Raw genomic sequence first — 24504 nt, 5'->3', positions numbered from 1 at the left:
TTTTCAGATTCTATTCTAAAATTCTGTCAATTCCAACCCTTTCTCCTTAATTGCATGACCTTTGATTAAGGCCTTTGTCTCTCACCTATGTTAGTCTTTACTGGTCTCTTTACCTGCAGGTTTTTTCTGTCTGTAATTCACACTGTATATTTTAAAAGTGCTCTTTCTAATAACTAGAATCTAATTTATGAATCTGATTGTGTCACTTTCCTACTTTATGACTCCCTGTGACTTACAGAATGAAATCCAAATGATAGTATCTACAAATTGTCTTATTTCCCACTAAATTTCTCACCTACCACCTCCTCTCTGGCAGAGTCATCTTGTTTTCTAAACACTCCAGGGTGTTTTAAGCCTGTATGCTTTTGTATAGATTATTCCTTTCTACCTAGAATGCCCTTTTCCCTGTATTCTCTGGCAAGTTCCTCTTGTTCCTTATGGATGTGTCTTAAATACTGTTTCCTCCTCTTTCCTTGATCACTTGTCATGAAGAAGACAGCACATACATACATTATAAAGCTGTTTTGATAAGGGAGGAAAAGAGGTTTGAATAAGATCAAGGTGTAGCTGTTCTAAATAAATAAATGTTTGGTAAATGTTTATTGTTTGGTAAATAAATGTTTGGTAAATGTTTGGTAATGTTCTAAATAAATAAATGTTCAGTAAATGGTATGATCAGACTTCCTCAGTATTAAAAGATTTCACTTCTAATTAATTGTTTACTGTAATTAATTAATGTTGAGGAGATGACAAACAAAAGTAGGTATTTGCATTACAAAACCAAATAGGGAATACAGGGGTTTTTTAAGCTTTGAGGAGTTTTTAGACACATTGTTGGCAGACTTCAGATTCTTTCTAAGTAAAATATTAAAGTTATATTGAGATTTTCAGGAAACAGTTTGAGGATTCATTATAGTTATTTGTTCACCATATAAAGCTTTTAATTTTTCTTTGCAACAGATGTGGGTAGCCTAGGAATTAAAATACCCTTTGATAGACTTACATATCCATAACTTCCAAATCTGAGAGAAGTAGTATTAGTAAATCATAGAATCACAGATTATTATATTATTTGTACTTAAATATTCTCTCTTTGCCATTTTGGAGAATGCAAAATGACAAATGGGCTATTTCCTCACTTCCCCTTTTATCTGTTCATGAGTCTAATGTTACATATAAATTTTTAATTTTTCACCCTATAAAAGGTGTTACCTACCAAAAAAGTGAAGTTTTATGTATAATGCTTCTCTAGTTTAGAATTATTTAGTTATTTTCCATTACTATATGAATAAAATTGAGAAATACATTTGCCAGCACTGCTATTTTTAGGTGTAGAATGTTATGTTATTTTTAGGTGTAGAATGTCCCCTGATTTTAGTCTTTTCTACTACAGAACCCACCTAATAGGAAGAGATTATGATACCACTTGCAGATGATTTTTATATCATTAGAATATGCTGAGGTGATTAAGACTAGTGGTTCTCAAACTTTTTGGTCTCAGTACCTTATTTTACTCTTCAAAAACTTTTTTGAAGACCTCTACGAGATTTTGTTTATATGGTTTAATTATCAGTATTTACCATCTTGGAAATTAAAACAAATTCAAAATATTTATTAAATACATGTTTTTTTAAAAAACTCATGTTAACATAAACAGCATTTTAAAAATGAAAAATAGCTATTTTCCAAATCAAAAAACACTTCAGTGAGAAGGATGACATAATTTTTTACTTTTGCAAACCTCTGTAATGTCTGGCATAACAAAAGCTGTATTCTCATGTTTGCTCCTGCATTTCATCTCTTACAATGTATTGTTTTGGTTGAAGTATATGAAGATAGTCCTGTTTCGCACACATAGGGTTGTTGGAAAAGGGGAGTGTTTTGCCTTTTCAGGGAATTGTGGATATTCTTTTTTGATGCTTCACCAAAACTCAGCAAGTGATAGTTTCTTAAAGGTTAATTGTAATGTTCAATCTGAACACATAAGTTAACTTTTGTATTCTATTACATGAAACTCCATTAGTATATCTTGCACTTTGAATGGTTCTTTTACCAATGTGTGATTTTGTAATTTGAATGTCATTCATTAGTTATTTGGAAAATATGGATTTATTGAGCTGTATAGATCTTCTAAAAGTTGATACATCTCATTATATGATATTTAAAAAATCACATTTATTGATATCACCACCAGTATCAGAAGAGTTTTAGTACTTTATTGAGAAGCTGATAAGCTCACAGAGTTGAATACAGATTTTCCAAAGTTCTAATTTTATGTTGAATAGTCAAAGTCTGTCATTGGCAACAAATACTGTCATTTATTCTCATTGAAATGACAAGTTCTCTTTTTTATATTTGAGAAATGTCTGCCAAATACCCAAGTCTAATAACTCTAGTTCATATGTCAGTTGTTCTTCAAGTAAAAATGAGGTTCCATTAAAAATGTGCAAGTTTAGGTCACAACTCAGTCATATGTGGTTTTCCTTGAGACAGCCTTCATGCTTTGGGTATGCATCAGACATGCTTTATTTGTACTTCCTATATCATCCCACAGAATATCAGAATATCATGTACTCAGGGGTGGAGATTTAATAAAATTAATAGTTAAAGGACTTTAACTATTAAAGGACATTCTTTAGTGAGACTGGATTTGTACTGTGAGCGTGTGGTGGTGGTGAAGAATAAGACTACTATACTAATTCATTTTGGTACCACTGCCTTGACTTATGTTAAGGTACCAGGAGCTTCACCCAGTATTGCTTTTTCATCATTGCAAATGTAAACATAGTCGAAAAGACAAGTAACATATTAGTATTATTATGAAAATAGTTTTGGGCCTCAGAGTCTTCCATGGATTCATGGACCACTTTGAGAACCACTGATTTAGACTTTCAAAAGAAGGAAGGCATCTCATCTCATAAATCACTTTTCAATACCTGAGACACTTCCTTAGACAGAAAGAAGACCATTTTAAAAAATCTTCATCATTTTTGTCATTCTGGTTTCATATAATTAATAATTAACATTTTATTGAACGTTTGTTGTATGCCAGCTGCTCTGATGTGATTTTTTTTTCCACACACCAATCAGTTCTCTAGTTCTCAGTAGGCAGTGATTGGGTGTCCTACAAATTTAACTCAGGTCTGACACTATCTACCTGGAGATAAGTGTCAGATTCCATAGGTTAAAGGTTCAGTCCCACAAGACTGCCCCCTTGCCCCTTTAGATGCCACTCGCAAGTCCACTGGCTTTAAATGGGAGGCTTCCACAACTCCCTCCTTGGGGCCTATTAATTTGCTAGAGTGGCTCACAGAACTCAAAGAAACGTTTACATTTGTTTACCAGTTTATCATAAAGGATATTATAGGGATACAAAAGAACAGTTGGATGAAGAGGTATAGTATGGTGAGGTCTGGAAGTGTCCTGGGTGTAGGAACTTACGTTCCTGTGGAGTTTCGGGTGTACCACCCTCCCAACATGTGCGTAGGTCATCTGGTTCACGAAATATGGAAGCTCTCCAAACTCCTTCCTTTTAGGTTTTAGTGGACGCTTCATTACCAAAGCAAGATTGATTAAACCACTGGCCATCTCAGTTTTCATTCCCTCTTCCCTCCCTGGAAGTCTGGAGGTGGTGGGGCGGAAAGTTCCAACCTTCTAATCACGTGGTTAGTTCCCCTGGCAACCAGCCCTCAAGTTTAGGGGCTTTCCAAAAGATACCTCATTAACATGTGGTTGAAAGGGGCTTGTTAAGAATAACAAAGGCATTCCTTTCACATTATAGCTGTGGAACTATTTCAGGAACCAATGACAAAAGACCAAATATTGTAACAAAAGATGCTTCCAGTTGCTCTATGCTTAGGAAAGTCCAAGGAGCTATGAGCCAGGAACAGTGAATGAAGATCAAATGTCTATATCTTATTATAAATTATAATATCTCACTTGCATTTTACAGATGAGAGAACAGACGTACAGAGGGGTTAATTAAGTTGCTTACAACCACACACCTAGTAATTTTTTTCTAGTTATAGTATTTCTAGTTAGAATAGAGTATTTCTTGGGAAGTGAAGTCTTAGTGTTATCAGAAACTTTTTTTTTTTTTAGATTATCAAATATTTAACTCTGTTTAATGCAGTGTTGTGTAGTCCCAGCCTAGAAAAGCTAAGGAGTACAATGCAATGGTAAAACTTAGTAGAATCTGACCACTATAGGAAGATACGAAAATTAAAGCTGGATATATAGTAAGGTACGATTCCAGTAGGGAAAAATATCGATCAATCCATTTTCAATATATGAGAACAGATAGTCTAAATATTTGGATGTGGATTATAGCTAATCAAAAGATGCATAGGTAGAGATAAATGTAAGCCAAGTATCTATCTATGTAAATGTTAAAAAAGTACACATGCAACTATTTTATTTTTGCTTGTATGTACAATATAATTTATACCACTTTTCTGTTTAATGCTTTCAAAGAGAAAGCCAATTGGAAGTCTCATAAATATGTAGCAGAAAAAACTGAAACACAGAACAAAATAGGTTTTCTAATAAGATGTAATAAGTAGGGATATAAAAAGAATGATGACTAAAAAAGTAAAATACCAACTGCTTTAAAAATCTGTCATTAAACAAGATAAATTGAAGACAGTAAAGTAGACAGAAAATAATGGGAAAAAGCAAGCTGGAGATAACTTTTCCTAAGTAATCAGAATGAAAGAAATGCATCTGAACCACAAAAGGCATAAAAACTAGGAGCCAGCATATGCTTGGCAGTCTTTTCTGTGTAGCTTTACTGAACTGACCAAAACACTGCCAGATTTTCTTTTTAATTGTACATAATTTTTTATTGAATGAAAGATTTAAAAAATTTTGTAGTGCTTTACAATTTCCAAAAGTTTCACACACGTGACTTCATATAACCCTATGATAACCCTTTTTTCCCCCACCCCTATATTGCCCATCCCCACAAGTGGTAACCACTAGTTTGTTCCTTTTATCTGTGAGTCTGCTTCTTTTTCTTCTTTTAATTTAATTTAATTTATTTTTTTATACAGCAGGTTCTTGTTAGTTATCCATTTTATACACATCAGTGTATACATGTCAATCCCAATCGCCCAATTCATCACACCACCATCCCCCCCACGCCACTTTCCCCACTTGGTGTCCATATGTTTGTTCTCTACATCTGTGTCTCAATGTCTGCCCTGCAAACCGGTTCATCTGTACCATTTTTTTACATTCCACATATATGCGTTAATATACGATATTTGTTTTTCTCTTTCTGACTTACTTCACTCTGTATGACAGTCTCTAGATCCATCCATGTCTTAACAAATGACTCAGTTCCGTTCCTCTTTATGGCTGAGTAATATTCCATTGTATATGTGTACCACAACTTCTTTATCCATTCGTTTGTCAGTGGGCATTTAGGTTGCTTCCCTGACCTGGCTATTGTAAATAGTGCTGCAATGAACATTGGGGTGCATGTGTCTTTTTGTTTTTGTTTTTTTTTTGCAGTACGCGGGCCTCTCAATGTTGTGGCCTCTCCCTGTTGTGGCCTCTCCCGTTGCGGAGCACAGGCTCCAGACGCGCAGGCTCAGCGGCCATGGCTCACGGGCCTACCTGCTCCGCGGCATGTGGGATCTTCCCGGACCGGGGCACGAACCCGTGTCCCCTGCATCAGCAGGAGGACTCTAAACCACTGCACCACCAGGGAAGCCCGCATGTGCCTTTTTGAATTGTGGTTTTCTCTGGATATATGCCCAGTAGTGGGATTGCTGGATCATATGGTAATTCTATTTTTAGTTTTTTAATGAACCTCCATACTGTTCTCCATAGTGGTTGTATCAATTTACATTCCCATCAACATTCTTGCACCAACAGTGCAAGAGGGTTCCCTTTTCTCCACACCCTCTCCAGCATTCGTTGTTTGTAGATTTTCTCATGATGCCCTTTCTAACTGGTGTGAGGTGATACCTCATTGTAGTTTTGATTTGCATTTCTCTAATAATTAGTGACGTTGAGCAGCTTTTCATGTGCTTCTCGGCCATCTGTATGTCTTCTTTGGAGAAATGTCTATTTAGGTCTTCTGCCCATTTTTGGATTGGGTTGACTGTTTCTTTAATATTGAGCTGAATGAGCTGTTTATATATTTCGGAGATTAATCCTTTGTCCATTGATTCATTTGCAAATATTTTCTCCCATTCTGAGGGTTGTCTTTTCGTCTTGTTTATGGTTTCCTTTGCTGTGCAAAAGCTTTGAAGTTTCATTAGGTTCCATTTGTTCATTTTTGTTTTTATTTCCATTACTCTAGGAGGTGGATCAGAAAAGATCTTGCTGTCATTTATGTCAAAGAGTGTTCTTCCTATGTTTTCCTCTAAGAGTTTTATAGTGTCTGGTCTTACATTTAGGTCCTGAATCCATTTTGAGTTTATTTTTGTGTATCGTGTCAGGGAGTGTTCTAATTTCATTCTTTTACATGTAGCTGTCCAGTTTTCCCAGCACCACTTATTGAAGAGACTGTCTTTTCTCCATTGTATATCCTTGCCTCCTTTGTCATCGATTAGTTGACCATAGGTGCGTGGGTTTATCTCTGAGCTTTCTATCTTGTTCCATTGATCTTTGTTTCTGTTTTTGTGCCAGTACCATATTGTCTTGATTACTGTAGCTTTGTAGTATAGTCTGAAGTTAGGGAGTCTGATTCCTCCAGCTCCGCTTTTTTCCCTCAAGACTGCTTTGGCTATTCGGGGTCTTTTGTGTCTCCATACAAATTTTTTAAGATTTTTTGTTCTAGTTCTGTAAAAAATGCCATTGGTAATTTGATAGGGATTGCATTGAATCTGTAGATTGCTTTGGGTAGTAGAGTCATTTTCACAATGTTGATTCTTCCAATCCAAGATCATGGTATATCTCTCCATCTATTTGTATCATCTTTAATTTCTTTCATCAGTGTCTTATAGTTTTATATATACAGGTCTTTTGTCTCCTTAGGTAGGTTTATTCCTAGGTATTTCATTCTTTTTGTTGCAATGGTAAATGGGAGTGTTTCCTTAATTTTTCTTTCAGATTTTTCATCATTAGTGTATAAGAATGCAGGAGATTTCTGTGCATTAATTTTGTATCCTGCAGCTTTACCAAATTCATTGATTAGCTCTAGTAGTTTTCTGGTGGCATTTTTAGGATTCTCTATAGTATCATGTAATCTATTAACAGTGACAGTTTTACTTCTTCTTTTCCAATTTGTATCCCTTTTATTTCTTTTTCTTCTCTGATTGCTGTGGCTAAGATGTCCAAAACTATGTTGAATAATAGTGTCGAGAGTGGACATCCTTGTCCAGTTCCTGATCTTAGAGAAAATGCTTTCAGTTTTTCACCATTGAGAATGATGTTTGTGGTGGGTTTGTCGTATATGGCCTTTATTATGTTGAGGTAGGTTCCCCCTATGCCCACTTTCTGGAGAGTTTTTATCATAAATGGGTGTTGAATTTTGTCAAAAGCTTTTTCTGCATTTGTTGAGATGATCATATGGTTTTTATTCTTCAGTTTGTAAATATAGTGTATCATATTGATTGATTTGCATATATTGAAGAATCCTTGCATCCCTGGGATAAATTCCACTTGATCATGGTGTATGATCCTTTTAATGTGTTGTTGGATTCTGTTTGCTAGTATTTTGCTGAGGATTTTTGCATCTATATTCATCAGTGATATTGGTCTGTAATTTTCCTTTTTTGTAGTATCTTTGTCTGGTTTTCATATCAGGGGGTGGCCCCATAGAATGAGTTTGGGAGTGTTTCTTCCTCTGCAGTTTTTTGGGAGAGCTTGAGAAGGATGGGTGTTTGCTGTTCTCTAAATGTTTGATAGAATTCAGCTGTGAAGCCATCTGGTCCTGGACTTTTGTTGTTGGAAGATTTTTAATCACAGTTTCAATTTCATTACTTGTGATTGGTTGGTTCATATTTTCTATTTCTTCCTGGTTCAGTCTTGGAAGGTTATACCTTTCTAAGAATTCATCTATTTCTTCCAGGTTGTCCATTTTATTGGCATAGAGTTGCCTTTAGTAATCTCTTAGGATGCTTTGTATTTCTGTGGTGTCTGTTGTAACTTCTTTTTCATTTCTGATTTTATTGATTTGAGTCCTCTCCCTCTTTTTCTTGATGAGTCTGGCTAATGGTTTATCAATTTTGTTTAACTTCTCAAAGAACCAGCTTTTAGTTTTATTGATCTTTCCTATGTTTTCTTTGTTTGTATTTCATTTATGTCTGCTCTGATCTTTATGATTTCTTTCCTTCTGCTAACTTCGGGTTTTGTTTGTTCTTCTTTCTCTAGTTCCTTTAGGTGTAAGGTTAGATTGTTTATTTGATATTTTTCTTGTTTCTTGAGGTAGGCTTGTATAGCTATAAACTTCCCTCTTAGAACTGCTTTTGCTGCATCCCAAAGGTTTTGGATCGCTGTGTTTTCATTGTCATTTGTCTCTAGGTATTTTTTATTTCCTCTTTGATTTCTTCAGTTATATCTTGATTATTTAGTAACATATTGTTTAGCCTCCATGTGTTTGCGTTTTTTATGTGTTTTTCCCTGTAATTCATTTCTAATCTCATAGTGTTGTGGTCAGAAAAGATGCTTGATATGATGTCAATTTTCTTAAATTTACTAAGGCTTGATTTGTGACCCAGGATGTGATCTATCCTGGAGAACGTTCCCTGGGCACTTGAGAAGAAAGTGTAATCTGCTGTTTTTGGATGGAATGTCCTATAAATATCAGTTAAATCTATCTGGTCTGTTGTGTCATTTAAAGCTTCTGTTTCCTTATTTATTTTCATTTTGGATGATGTGTCCATTGTTGTAAGTGAGGTGTTAAAGTCCCCCACTATTATTGTGTTACTGTCGATTTTCTCTTTTAGAGCTGTTAGCAGTTGCCTTATATATTGAGGTGCTCCTATGTTGGGTGCATATATATTTATAATTGTTATATCTTCTTCTTTGATTGATTCCTTGATCATTATGTAGTGTCCTTCCTTGTCTCTTGTAACATTATTTTAAAGTCTATTTTGTCTGATATGTCTATTTAAAGTCTATTTTGTCTCTTGTAACATTATTTTAAAGTCTATTTTGCTACTCCAGCTTTCTTTTGATTTCCATTTGCATGGAATATCTTTTTCCATTCCCTTGCTTTCAGTCTGGATGTGTCCCTAGGTCTGAAGTGGGTCTCTTGTAGACAGCATATATATGGGTCTTGTTTTTGTATTCATTCAGCAAGCCTGTGTCTTTTGGTTGGAGCATTTAATCCATTTATGTTTAAGGTAATTATCGATATGTATGTTCCTAGGACCATTTTCTTAATTGTTTTGGGTTTGTTTCTGTAGGTCTTTTTCTCCTCTTGTGTTTCCCACTTAGAGAAGTTCCTTTAGCATTTGTTGTAGAGCTGGTTTGGTGGTGCTGAATTCTCTTAGCTTTTGCTTATCTGTAAAGCTTTTGATTTCTCCATGGAATCTGAATGAGATCCTTGCTGGCTAGAGTAATCTTCGTTGTAGGCTCTTCCCTTTCATCCATTTAAGTATATCATGCCACTCCCTTCTGGCTTGTAGAGTTTCTGCTGAGAAATCAGCTGTTAACCTTATCGGAGTTCCCTTGTATGTTATTTGTCATTTTTCCCTTGCTGCTTTAAATAATTTTCCTTTGTCTTGAATTTTTGCCAATTTGATTACAATGTGTCTTGGCATGTTTCTCCTTGGGTTTATCCTGTATGGGACTCGCTGCACTTCCTGGACTTGGGTGGCTATTTCCCTTCCCATGTTAGGGAAGTTTTCGACTATAATGTCTTCAAATATTATCTTGGGTCCTTTCTCTCTCTCTTCTCCTTCTGGGACCCCTATAATGCGAATGTTGTTGTGTTTAATGTTGTCCCAGGGGTCTCTTAGGCTGTCTTCATTTCTTTTCATTCTTTTTTCTTTATTCTGTTCCGCAGCAGTGAATTCCAGCATTCTGTCTTCCAGGTCGCCTATCCGTTCTTCTGCCTCAGTTATTCTGCTATTGATTCCTTCTAGTGTAGTTTTCATTTCACTTATTGTATTGTTCATCTCTGTTTGTTTGTTCTTTAATTCTTCTAGGTCTTTGTTAAACATTTCTTGCATCTTCTCGATCTTTGCCTCCATTCTTTTTCTGAGGTCATGGGTCATCTACACTATCATTCTGAATTGTTTTTCTGGAAGGTTTCCTATCTCCACTTCATTTAGTTGTTTTACTGGGGTTTTATCTTGTTTCTTCGTCTGGTACATAGTCCTGTGCCTTTTCATCTTGTCTATCTTTTTGTGAATGTGGCTTTTGTTCCACAGGCTGCAGGATTGTAGTTCTTCTTTCTTCTGCTGTCTACCCTCTGGTGGATGAGGCTGTCTAAGAGCCTTGTGTAAGTCTGATGGGAGGGACTGGTGGTGGGTAGAGCTGACTGTTGCTCTGGTGGGCAGAGCTCAGTAAAACTTTAATCTGCTTGACTGCTGATGGGTGGGTGGGGCTGGGTTCCCTCCCTGCTGGTTGTTTGGCCTGAGGCAACCCAATACTGGGACCTACCTGGGCTCTTTGGTGGGGCTTAATGACAGACTCTGGGAGGGCACACACCAAGGAGTTCTTTCAGAACTTCTGCTGCCATTGTCCCCATCCCCCAGTGAAACAGAGCCACCCCCCGCCTCTGCAGGAGACCCTCCAACACTAGCAGGTAGGTCTGGTTCAGTCTCCCCTGGGGTCACTGCTCCTTCCCCTGGGTCCCGAGGCGCACACTACTTTGTGTGTGCCCTCCAAGAGTGGAGTCTCTGTTTCCCCCGGTCCTGTTGAAGTCCTGCAATCAAATCCCTCTAGCCTTCTAAAGTCTGATTCTCTAAGAGTTCTTCCTCCCATTGCTGGACCCCTAGGTTGGGAAGCCTGACGTGGGGCTCAGAACCTTCATGCCAGTGGGTGGACTTCTGTGGTATAAGTGTTCTCCAGTCTGTGAGTCACCCACCGTGCAGTTATGGGATTTGATTTTACTGTGATTGCACCCCTCCTACAGTCTCATTGTGGCTTCTCCTTTGTCTTTGGATATGGGGTATCTTTTTTGGTGAGTTCCAGTTTCTTCCTGTCAGTGATTGTCCAGCAGCTAGTTGTGATTCTGGTGTTCTCACAAGAGGGAGCGAGAGCATGTCATTCTACTGCACCATCTTGGTTCCTCCCTCAGAATCTTAAAATATCGTGTTTAAATGAAAATAGATTGTAAAGCACACATACAAAATTATTGTGCAGCTCCTAATTATACAGTCATCTGTTTACTCTTTAAGTCCTAAGACTCATTTTTCTCCAACATAAGTCAAGTTGTGTAACTTTATATCATCGTTGATTGCGCAGAATTGTTGGGTCAATAAAAATTGATTTCAGAAATTTGTCACCCCCTGAACATCTTCAGGTTTCAGTATATGTTTTATTTTTGAGATTTGGATTTTCCTTTTTGTATATATTTTAAGAAACAAAATCCTTTGGTAATGTATTTTATAGGAAATCCTGTTAGCAATTATGACCCATTAAAAACACTTAACTAACAACATGTATCAGTGCTGGTGCCAAACTCTGCCCACACAAAGCAGGATACAGGAACTGGGCTCTATTTATTTTTTAGTGATTATAATTTATTATAACCTCTTTTGTGGACAAAAGTGGTCTATAGCCATCCAGATAACTGTACACTTCAGTATTACCTGTGTTTTAGATACTTTGTGTTAAAAAAGCATCAAGAAAGTATTGTTCATGGAGTTGATGAAAAAGGAAGAAACTTACAATTCAATATTTGTTTTACAAAGAAATGCATTATCATAATTCTTGATTTTTCTTCCCTTTTTTTAGGCTTCACATTTCTTTTGGGGATTGTGGGCTTTGATTCAAGCCAAATACTCCACTATTGAGTTTGATTTCCTTGGGTAAGTTTAATTTTACTGTATGCATTACATTTGTCTCTACTCTTGGGATTTACATTTAGAATTTATAGGGGACATTGTAGTTATTATTTTTAGTCAAATGTTGCAGAGGTTGCATACATTTAATAAATTGGTCTGCAAGGAAATCTGGTATAATCTGTTAAATGATTTCAGTATTAGAAAAGTGTCCAGTAGGTGGTGCAATAAACTAAAAATATGTCCCTTGAAAATTTAAAAACTTAAAAAAAATCAGTTTAGAACGGGTGGGTGGAAATAAACAAAGGATTAAGGTTTTTAGCTGTAATTACGTTGTTACTCTCTTTTCTCAATAGGTATGCAATTGTTCGTTTTAACCAATACTTTAAGATGAAGCCTGAGGTTACTGCATTAAAGGTGCCTGAGTAAAGAAGACATTTAATTATTCTTAAGTAGCTGAACAATGCTTGTGGATATTTTAAGAAATTCCAAAAAGCCAATATATGTTAAAACTCTTTTAATTTGGTTATCTTGCTTTACAAATTATGCTTCTAAACAACCAATTTATTTTTTAAATAGAATGATGTTAAGAAATACACCTACTGCTCTCAGTATGTGGTGGGTTAGAAGTTTGTTAAATCAGCAAAAAGGTATAAAGATGTCAGTTTAATCCTTTGATAATTTAATCTATGTTATATGTTAATTATTTATTATAAATTTAACATGAATTCTGTGACTGTTTTCATCTGTTTCATCTGTTTGTTGAGTGTAAGCAACAAAAATTTTCCAGAGAAAATTTTCTTTTAAGTTTTACTTTAATAACATTAATTTTAGTAAACATTTTAGGTGTTTAGTGTAACCTTTTTATTTTGACACACTGTTAGTTAAATGAATCATTTACTCTTGGAATGCCAGACACTGGTTTAGATAAATTAAGATGTTCATAGAAAAATATCTGTTTAGGAGAGTGAAGTACATTCACTGTCTATGCTAGTGGTACATCTTTCTGGAGTACTGGAAAGCATTTTTTTGGGGGGAACATCTTAGAATTAAATTCCCCTCTTGCTACATAGTCTGGCAGTATAAATATTAATATTTACCATATAATCCTGGAATAGATATATGATGATTTTATGTTACCAAAATCTGTATTAAATAATGTTTTCACATACTATATATGGTCATTTAAGTTACAGTTTGTTTTTAAAATTTTACTATATCAAATTGTTTCTAACCAAAAATTTTGTTTTACTTATTGAGATGTTGTATATTTTGTTTGTTATTAAATAGTAGCTAGTACAGCAATTGTTAATTTTTGAAACAAAGACAGAATGCTTATCATACTTGGGAACAAGAAAATGTCATTTAGTTTAATTCTTTTTTACTTCTTCAGATTCATTCCTTACAGTGTGGTTTTAATGTTTTAGTCTGGCTCCATGTCTTTAGAATGATAGCAAATGATTACTTGATAAATGTATCAATAGTTTCAGAGAAATAAGTTGAGATGGTTAAAAGAATTAAATAAGGAACCTTTAGAACATGAATCTTGTACACTTAAAATCTGATATAACAATGTGAAGTAAGCAAAAATACTCCTGGTAGGAGGGCTTCTGTTTGGTTTGATTTCTTTTGATTTTGTTTGTTTGTTTTTGTCTGTTTGAGAGTGAGAGGATGGCAGTTATTATTTGGAAGGAACTTAGATCTTTGAGATAGATAAGCAAGCATCCAGTTTTGAAGACTGCTGTGTAGAGTTGAGCAGTCATGGTTAACTTTACTTAGAAAATGAGTCTGACAAGCTTTGCACTTTGGTCACATAAGTGCCCATGTACAAAGTTGGCTTAATGGATCTGCATATTCAGAATATGCAACTACAAATTAATCCTCTGAGAAATCTTCTGGGGAGTCTGATGTATTATTCCAAGTGACTTGTATTCTCAGATAAGTGCTTTAAAATACTTGGATTATCTCAAGATGTTTAAAGCTAATAAAGTAAGTAGAAACACTTACAGGCCATTTAAAATGGTAAATTCTAGTTACATGAATAGAATCTTAAAATCTGTTTTGTGTCTATATTAACAGTGTTAGACCAAGATTTGTTTTCTACCTCCCCAATGTTACAAATGTTCACTTCTGTTTTTATAAACCATATTACTGTAGGATCAATAGAATTTTACCTAATTAACTAAATGAAAGGAACCAATTAAACAATGAATAGCTTTTTATATAATGTTAGAGTGAACTTGAAAAATTGTTTTTGGTGGAATTTCATCTGGAGCTGGAACATTTTCTTAGAACAATGAAGAATATGTAGTACTCTTGCTTTCCGACTTCTTAAAAGTGCAGATATATCTTGGGGAATTGTGGGAAGAGAGAAGATCATTTTTCTACCTTACTCCATATTCTTCAAACTATTTTGAATAGAGATTCACTGAGCCATTGCTGGTAGATTGTGCCTAGCTGCTAGCTGTGATACTCTTGTAAGTGGTTCAGAGAGATTCATATAGAAGTGAATGTAAAGGGGAATAAAGGCTCTCACTTTAGCCCTAGGCAATGAATCTTGGGAACAAAATAAGCTATTTAAGATATTTTCCCCACTTTTAGGCTAGATTTTGGGTATTATGATGTTCCCACTTCCTGTACAGGTTTTTGGGATCATGCTTCAGCCTAATAATAGGGTTCAAAATTTGCTTCCCTTTTAATTGATCATTTAAGGGATTCTAAAGGGAAAACATCCCTCTAAAATTTGTCCTGTGGCTTGCTGAGATGTCTTTTGCCTTTTTATGTTAAGCTAAGGAACTTGAATGCCTTACCTAATAACTCAACTGATAGTAAGCTCATTTTGTAAATATGAAAATGGTTGTTAGAGAAGTGGCATTCATGTATACTCAGTGTTAGTCAATAGACCATAGTGGCCTGGATGCTTTAGCAAGCAAAATTCCACAGTTTGTTTTCCCTTTGTTCCTTACATACTTGTATGATCTTAACTGACCAGTAATACTTGATTTTTTCCCCTCCTGACCCCATGCTACCACCACTTTCTGGGAATTAAAGAGATGTGGTAGTAAATCATACTGTTCACATGATCATTTGAGATCAATATGAGCACAAAACTCATCAACTAGGTCTGCCTGGAATGTATATAAAACAGTGTAAATAAAAATTTGTAAATTAGTGTGACTTGTATGTTGCATATGAGATTGTGTATTGTTTTGCATTCTTTTCCCTTTTGTAGACATTTTTCTGTAAGGTCATGATCCAGCTCTTTGGTTTTAGACTGGAAATAGCCAACAAATCGGGCTGCACAGTGGGATAACAAGAGGAACTGGAAATAGGGTTTGTCAGTTTTTGTTAATGTCAGTACTTATTTATTTAGCCTCTCAGTGCCTAATATGACTTTTTTTCAAACTTTAGTTGACCACTAGTTTTTGGAGGTTAGATTCCTGCAAGCAGTAAATTAATACATTGTTAGAATTCCATTATTTGAGTCATGACTCTAAGCTAAAGCAAATTAAAAATATAATTTTATGATTGCAGACTGAAGTGTTATCCTTTTCTGTTTTCAAGGTTGTTAACCTTTTTCTACAAAAAAAAACCTTTGAGTTTTTATATATCTCAGTGTGAATCTTAAGTCCCACATATACAAGGGAGATGATAAGTAATAGCTCCTAGTTCAACTTAAGCATGTCTCAGTTGGCTTCTCTAAGTATAAAGTTGTTCATTATGGGATTGTAAAACACAGAAAAGGTATGTGCTCTTTTAATGACTGCTAATTCCATTTTTGCTGAACTAAAAATATTTAACTTCATAAATATATTTATTATGAAACCTTCCAGATTTAAAGGAAAAATTCCCCCCAAACACTCTCAATTAAGTTAAAAACCTCCACTTTTAAAGTTATATGGATATTTCTTTTTTACATTACACAAAGCTTTCTGTACCATTTTTGAATTCCTTCATAATGTAAATGAGAAAACTATCAGTTTGATTTCTGCTTTAAATTGCTTTTAATAAGCATTTTATACTGCATTCCAAAGTGATATAGACTTAAGCTTTTAATATTAGTCATTCAATTGATAGACAAAGTTAACAATGCTTTATGCTAGGAGAGTTTTGTTATTGGCAGCAACTTGCACTACTTTACACAAAAGGCAAATGCTAGTAGTTTTTATGCACAAAGGAAAGTGAATTATAAGTATGTGGTAAAGCAGCTTTATCTTTATTTCAAAATTGATTTGCTCTGAATTTTCTTCATTAGATTTTTAGAATGTCTTTGACTGGAAATTTAGTTATTAAGGCAATCTCTTTTGTTTTTGTTTCTTTTTTAAACGAAAGACATTAGTTATATGGAACCACCTTTTTTTTCTGCTACATACCACTTGTGAGATTACAGTGTTATGTCTTGGGTTTGATGTCTTCAGACAGAAAAGTGTAACGATTATTTTAAATGAATTTTTCCCCATCTTTGAAGTTTAGTCCATAAATGTATTGCTATAAAAGAAAATGCTTGAGTTTGCATTACTTGAATACTTGAAAACTGAAATTAATAAGATATATTACACAATGAATTAGACTTTTCTGAACAGTTTTTAACACTAAAATTTTCCTTTCTGGATCATAATTTGAAATGGACAGATTTAAACTCTTTGGATAGAAAAAATAATATAGTGCTTATAGAAAATACCCTTTTGACTTTGAGGCATTCAGAATTCAAGTTTTTAGTAGGTTTCTGTCCTGAAATCTGCTTTCTCTTCTTTCCTATACTTAATGCACTTACTATGCTACTGATGTTATCAAACAGCAAGTTAAAATCTGTGTTCGTTATGCATCCTATGGCTTTCTAGTTACGAAAAAATTGCTCTGTAAAATACTCTTAATCCCTAAATGTAGGCATATTTTTGTCTATACCTTGCCCATTAATGGTATTAATACCATAAATCATTTTAACAAAACACAAGGTGTTTATACAAATTGAAAACATTACATGTTACATTTGAACTAGTTAGTGAAGGGTAAGAAAAAGGTGGCTGATTTGAATTGTTCCATTAGTTAAATTTCAAAAGGAACTTTGAGAGATTAAGACCTGATAGTATCTGTGTAAACTAGCTCCTGTGAACTGGGAAAGACCCCCAAAGCAGTGGAGGAAATGAGAGCACTTGCATGGTTGTACTGTGGTGCTACTTAAATTATGTAGTGACACCGTGTAATTTTTATTGTTCAACAATCTGAAGAAGTTTCCTGTTACTTACATGTACTAAAGTAATTATAAATTGGTAGAATCTGCAAAAAGGAAACTTTTAAACTCTACTGTATTTAGGAGCCTTTGTGTAGCTGGGTGAAGTTTCCATGATTTGAAGTATTTGGATTTTAAAATATACCATTATTTTAAGAAAGAAGACCTGGCATTATTACATATTCTTAAATGACAATGTCCTTATCAGTTTCAGAAGAAAAAATCAAAATGAATAATTGTCATTGCATTAGCTGTATGTTGAATTGGGAAATTGTGACATAAAGGTTAAATTTATGTTTCTCAAATGTGAACCATAGTAGTATAATGCTGCTCTGTAAATACTGTAAGTGCTACAAATAGTCTCAGCACTGAAAATGTATTGATACCTCTCAAATGAATGCAACGTTTGATGTAGGTGTTTTGATATGCCTCAGAAAGTATCTGAGTGTCTGGGAACTTGTTAATCTGTTTGGTAATGAAGATACTTCCTGTTTTTTGTTGCTTCTTTTCATGTTTAAAATTTAATTTTTACATTTTTACTACTGTTAATTTAAGTAAAATTTGTTCTCTGGTTAAAATGGGGTTACCGGTGAAGAAAATTAAAAACAGCCTCATTCATGTAACTGCTTAAATAAAAATGCAGTTTTGCTATGTGTTCATAAACTTTTAATGAATCTGTATTTCTGTTTAAATATAAGTGATGTTTAGGCTTTATTTCTGTTTAATAAGGCCTTTTATCATTGATTAAATAAAGGAATGTATCTTTTTGAAGAGATTTATATTCTGTAAATAAAAATTGGTTGTAACAATAAAGTTGAGTTCTAACTGCTTGTATCCATAAATCTTGTTACTTCAACTTATTTTTGTGGTTTTCCTATTGTAGAAAAAGCTTTTAAATGTTCGTGTATAACTATTTGTATATTTGAAGTGAGTCTTTAAATTTCTAATCTCTGGTTTTTTAATATAGTGTTTAAAAGTTTTGAAAAAAGTTTACTTTTGAAAATTTGGTTGAGATGAGAGTGTAGAATATTGTATAAATTATGAACAAATTTTGTTTACCTAGTTTAAAAATTCATTATTCTAGGCACTATACTTTGTGTTTTCACTGTGCTTGGGGCTGGAAGCAGGAATAGAGACACTGGGACTTAGCATCTTACAGTCTAGGCAAGGACTATCCATTCAACTAATGTTAGTTAAGCTCAGTTTCTAATTGTCAGGTAGTGTGATAGATGGTGGAGATACAAAGATAAGATATGATTTCTACCTTCAGATAATGTTTATCATGAAGATCAATTTTCCATAATGAAAATAGCCAGCAGTGTGTGTGTGTTTGTTTTATTAGAATGCCTTCCAATTTGGGTTTGTCTGGTGTTTTCTAATGATTAGATTGAGGTTATGTATAGCAGCCAAAATACTACAGAAGTGATTTGTCCTTGTTAGAGTATCACATGTGAGGAAATCAATGTTGATGTTAATTTTGATCACCTGGTCAAAGTATTGTTCTATGTCGTCACTGTATAGTTGTTTTCCCTGTGGTAACTAATAAGCAGTCTGTGGGGAGATACTTTAAGATTTAAGTATTTTGCTCCTTGGCAAACATCTCCTGTCCTCCTCTCCCTGATTTAACAATACTTGATAATTATCTAAACCAGTCTTTATTGTGATGGCTGCAAAATAGTCACTTCTAGTGCTGCTGCATGCTTCACGTATATCAACCTTTTACTGTAAGGAATCTCTTGTCTATCATCTATCTATCTCTGTTTACTGTAAGGAATCATCCTCTTGTGTCTGTTATCTTTCTCTGATCTGCCATGCATGGGACCGTATTTTAAGTATATACTCATGGGTTTCTGTTTTATTCAATGCATTATAATTTGTTACTACACTTACATATATTGATGTTAAATTGTCTGAGATTTGGCTTGGGGGAACCCCATCAAATCTGGTTCCTATGTCCTCTTGATATACCCCGAAATTTTTTGAGCACTTCCTTACCTTCTAGTAAAACAAGAAATTGCAGACTAATTTTGTACTTCCCTTCCTGACCCCTGGAATCAGGCATTTTCTCCAAGGAGCCTGGTTCCTTTTGGGGGTGTTAGTATTTAGAAATTTAGATCTGAGAACTAGGGATGCTCATTGCTCCTGGGATATTACTGATCTTAGGCCCTTTTAGCTGGCAGAGCAAGGGAACGCGCGCGCACGTGTGTGTGTGTGCGCATGCACACATGCTCATACTCATTAGAAATTGAGTCCATACTGACACCTCCAATTTCTGATTCAGCTTTCCAGAGTTCTTCCTTGCCTCTACCATTTCATATTTGTTTTTCTTATTTCCTTACTCTGATAATACAGATAGGTATTTTTGTCAAGACTACCATAGAAATAGGTCCTTTTCAGTGTATCATATGAGGTGTAAGATGTTAATACATATGTTACTAGTGGTTTTAACCTTAGTTACTTAATTGAAGTGTCTGCCAGGTTTCTCTCCCCACGTTTTACTTTTAATTGGTAATAGCTGGTGGAAGAGGCTACTTGGAAGTTGTGTGGTTTCTTTGCTATTAATTTTAGCATCCACTGGCAGGTTTTTCCTGCAGCAATATTGTGATGTTTGCATGATGTTGATTTTCTATTTCTCTCTTTCCTTCTACATTCATAAATTGGAATTTTACTGTAAGGAAGAGCTGTACCTTTATTATTTACCTTTATTTATTTATCCAAGCAGTAAGGACACAAGGATATTCTGTGGGCTATAATTCTATTACAGTCATTCTGTTCCTCAGTTTATTTCTAGATTGGTGATTGAGAGCTCCTTCAAGTTGGCTGCTGTATTCTTTCAACATTGCCCACCTCATTTTTAGAGCACTTCCTTTTCTGGCAACATAAGGTGTTCCAGGCTAGGTTTGTACTTTCCCTGCCCCAACCCTCAATTCAGCTATTTCTTCACGGATCCCTGACATTTTTTTTTTTTTTTTTTTAGAGAATATTTAGAAATTAAGGCCTGGTTGCCTTAATTGTTCATTGTTGGGCATTACTGCTTCTAAATTCCATCAGTTGACAGAATTAGGAAATACTAGAAAAGTCAGAAGAATGCTTCAATGCACTCCCATATATCCTCTTCCAGATTCCCCCAGTAATATTTTACTTCCTTTGCTTTACCATTTTCTATTTCTTTTTGTGAATTACTTGAGCAATTTACACACATAAATCTTCTTTACCCCTTAATATTTCAATACTTGTATTTCCTAAGAACAGTTTTGACCTGTGATGAGTTGGTGATCATTCAAATGAATGTCCTCTGTTTGTAGTGTGGTATTTTGGGGTTTTTGTTTGTTTTTTTTTTTTTTTTTTTGGCTGCTTGCATGACCTGTATTTAATTGGTTTTTAGCAGTTTGATTATTTAGATGTGATTTCCTTTGTATTTATGATTCTGCTTGAATTTTGACCATTTTGAATCTGTAAATTTATGTCTTTTACCAAATTGGGGAAGTTTCAGCCATTATTTCTTCAAGTATTATATTCAGACTCGTTCTCTCTTCCCTTTATGGGTCCCTAATTACACATGGTTAGACTGAAGTTGTTCAGCAGGTCACTAAGGCTCTGTTCATTATTTTTCCAATGTCTGTTTCCTCTGTTTTCCAGATTGGATTATTCTGTTCATCTGTCTTCATACTTCGTTGACTTCTTTCCTCCCTTCTAATCTCCAAACTGCTGTTATGTCCATTCAGTGACTTTTTAAATTTTGGATATTATTTTCAGTTCTATAATTTCCATTTCATTGTTTTTTAGAGTTTCTATTTTTCTTTAAATTTTCTATTTATTCAATATAAGTATAGTCTTTGCATCCTTGAGCATGGTTGCTTTAAAATCCTTGTCCACGAATTTCAACAATGGATCATCCCAGGGACCATCTGTTGATTTGGTTTCTTTTGAGTATGGTTCATATCTTCCTGTTTCTTTGTATGTCTAGTAGTTTTGATTTGTTTCCTGGACTTGTGATTGATATGTTGTAGAGACTCTTGATTCTGCTATGATCCTCTGAAAAGTATTGATTTTGTTTGTTTTAGCAGGCATGTAACTTGGCTGTACTCAAACTCTGGCTCTCCTTGGTGGACAGCAGCTAAAATTTTTGATCAGTTTTTTTTTTTTTTTTAGATTTAGTTGGGCTGTTTGGAATGTGCCCCACACCTGTGTAGTTTACAAGTCAGCCAGAGATTTGGTCGGTCTGTATGCAGATTTTAGTGTCATCTCTGGGTCTCTCTCAGAATTTCTTTCCATACTTTCCAGCTGTTGCGGTTACTTTGAACTCTGTCCTCTGGCTCGTCAAGTAAAGACTGCAGGTTTTTTGAGTTTTAGGTGCCCCACAAACCTCTGACTTGTGGCTTGCCCTCAGGTTAATAATATGGGAAACTCAGTGCCATTCTCTTTTTCTAAATGTAAATCCTGATCTGGTTTCTTTTGCTATTTATTGCTTTCTAGTGCTCTTAGGTAGTTTTATATCCCAATTTTATAGTTATCTGTGAGAACTTTGGTCCAATAGGAGATATTCCTCCATCATTCAATGTGGAACCTCTTTAATGTAGCTTTTTCAGTTGGGAATTTAACTGATACGGTAAATTAGCACAGATGTTAACAAAAACCATATATTCTAACTTGCAGTGTTTTAATTATTATTCAGAAATTGTGTAATTTGTATATATTTTCCTTTTTACCCAAGTTTAATTTCTAGGTGGAAGAACCTTTTTAATTTTGGTTTTGTTCTTAATATCTTGATTTATTCCATTGTGATCAGAGAGTGTTTTTGTTTCTACTTTATGGTAATTATTGATATTTTGACCTAATATATGATTCACTTTGGGCGCTGTTAACCTGTGTTCTTGAAGAAGGCATATTCTCTATTGTCAGTGTGTAGTGTTACACATGTATATATTTATGTGTGTATGTGTGAGTACACACACAGTTTATCCTCATTATCCATGAATTCCATATTTGTGAATTCGCCTACGTGCTAAAATTTATTTACTTTTTGGGAAAGTCAATTTTGGGGGCACTTTTGTGGTCATTTGTGGACTTGTGCCTGTGCAGAGTGATGAAAAATTTGAGTCCCTTGACACGTGAATTCCCAGCTGAGGTTGAACAAGCTGATGTTCTGTTCTGCCTTTTGTTTTAGCTCTCATACTGTAAATGTTCTTTTCATTACGTATTTAGTACCACGTTTTTTCCATTTTTGTGCTTTTTGTTGACGATTTCACTGTTTAAAATGGCTCTCCAAGCACAGTCTTCCTTGGTTTGGTCTCATCTCTTCTTTTCAGCTTCAGATTCTTCTCACCTACTGCCTTATATTTTCAGATAGAGCAACACCCATCTACTTATAGTTCTGGGACATGTCAATCTTGTTCAAAACTCTGTGCTTTTTTCCATGTTTCTTATCCTCTTGACCAGGTTAATTCTTGACTTTGTTAAAGCTTTTAAAAACTTTGTGCAAACTACTTTGGAAGTATCGCTTCCAGAAAGCCATCTCCGTGTTTGCGCCGTTGTCCCTTCTGGCCCTTTCCTCTGCTTCACTGCAGTGCCCAGGACACCTCTTATCAGTGAACGTATCCAGGATTGTCTGGCTATAAGTTTGCCTCCCCAGGTATACTTTATGAGCCTTCACAACATGAGCCTTCTTTATCTTTATGGTATCATAACCTTACATAGCGCTAGTTATGTAATGGGACTTCACTTTATGTTTGTTAAATGAATGAATCAAAGTATTGAATAATTAGGAAATATTTCCAATCGAGCAAAAAGCAAGTAAAATCAAAAGGCAGTGGTTGATCTTGGAGACAGATGAACCTCGGAAATGGCTATCCAGAATCACTTTTCCTGAGTTGATGTGATACCTGAAAAGTGATTTCATTAGGGGAGCTATACTTCACTACTTTGGAAGTTAGAAATCCATTCTACTTTTTTACATATACTTCTGCATGGCTTGATGTTAATTTATATAGTTGAGCCCAAATTTGGAAAAGTTTGAGATATTTTGTTAACTGTTGTTGATTTCCTGGAGATGACCAGAATTCAGTGTTCTTAGAATCTAGCATCCCAGCAGCTTTTCAAGCCCCCTCAACCAGTGTATATTTTTTAAAATGTATGTCTAACATTAAAACAAGCAGTGAAAGATTTTTTTCTCTCTAGATGAGTTTCAGTCAGAATCTATAATTGTTTTTCTCATAATATTGTATAAGTGTCAATAAAACCCAAGCCAAACATGATTGATTTATACCAGAACTTTATTTTTTAAAGTGGCCATCATTAATAACTTGTTATGCAGGTAACAATCTACTTTTTACTAAAGATTTGGCAGTTACATTGGACTGTCTCCTCTGCTCCCTTAACCCAACCAGAATATCACAAAAGAGGAATCAACCTAAAACTACTCCGACATATCAAGTATTTTTACTGTACTATTTTAATTCAACACAAGATTATGAATCAAACATTCTGGTTTCTACTGCAGTTTCTCTCACGGTTTCTCTCCACTCTTTGTATTGTGAATCTTTTTTTTTTTTAATAATAAATATTTAGTTATTTGGCTGTGTTGGGTCTTCGTTGCTGTGTGCGAGCTTTCTCTAGTTGTGGCGAGCGGGGGCTACTCTTTGCTGCAGTGCGCGGGCTTCTTGCGGCGGCTTCTCTTGTTGCAGAGCATGGGCGCTAGGCGTGCGGGCTTCAGGAGTTGTGCCACACGGGGTTAGTTCCTCCGCGGCATGTGGGATCTTCCGGGACCAGAGATTGAACCTGTGTCCCCTGCATTGGCAGGCAGATTCTTAACCACTGCGCCACCAGGGAAGTCTCTGTATTGTGAATCTTAATAGTTGAAAATGATTTAGTCTCTTTTATTAAAAACTATATATATTTAGTAATAAGTTGATAAAGGATTGCCTTTTTATTCTCACCACATTTGACAAATCTAACTCAGACTGTTCTCTTTCTTCCTCTTTGTAACACTTTGAAAAGAATTTAAAATTTTATTGTGCTTCTTGCAGTTATTCTTTTTTTTTTTCACATGGAAGCAGAAGGCTGTGTAGGTGCCTTGTAAAAGGCTGTCTTTATGACATCCCTAACAACTTAAAGCAATCCTACTAAAAAAGATTTCTGAGTTCCAGCTTTGAAATGGTCTAAAAAGAAAAATCAACAAGAAAAGTAACCACTTGGCTACCTTTGCCAGTGAGTGTCCTTCCTAGGTTAGAGGAGCAGCATTCTTTTCCTTTGTCTTCATGTTACTTGATACTATGTTGACAACAGCAGCTCTTTTATCTTTTGCAATAAAAAAATGAAAGCTTAGAGGGGGGTTGGTAATAGCACCAGTCTTTGTATAGGTTGAGT

The 24504-nt window shown here is 35.0% G+C and overlaps 1 protein-coding gene across 2 annotated transcripts in view; it reads left to right on the top strand.

Annotated features, from left to right (window-relative positions):
• Window positions 1-17981, top strand: part of ETNK1 (ethanolamine kinase 1) — a 68871-nt gene extending 50890 nt beyond the window's left edge. Inside the window, exons 7-9 of one of the 2 annotated variants that reach the window (XR_012324502.1) lie at window positions 5515-5786; window positions 11863-11936; window positions 12266-17981. Coding sequence is in view for 1 of the 2 variants with exons in the window: in XM_019936442.3 (XP_019792001.1) it covers window positions 11863-11936; window positions 12266-12338 (147 nt within the window). In the remaining variant the exon portion in view is untranslated. The remainder of the gene's footprint in view (window positions 1-5514; window positions 5787-11862; window positions 11937-12265) is intronic. The other variant, XM_019936442.3, reaches the window with a different exon arrangement.
• The last annotated feature ends 6523 nt before the right edge of the window (window positions 17982-24504 follow it).

This window comes from Tursiops truncatus, chromosome 11 (genome assembly GCF_011762595.2).
Source record: "Tursiops truncatus isolate mTurTru1 chromosome 11, mTurTru1.mat.Y, whole genome shotgun sequence".
NCBI lineage: Eukaryota > Metazoa > Chordata > Mammalia > Artiodactyla > Delphinidae > Tursiops > Tursiops truncatus.
Note: the sequence above shows the minus strand (reverse complement) of the source record. Positions and strands in the feature narration are given on the sequence as shown.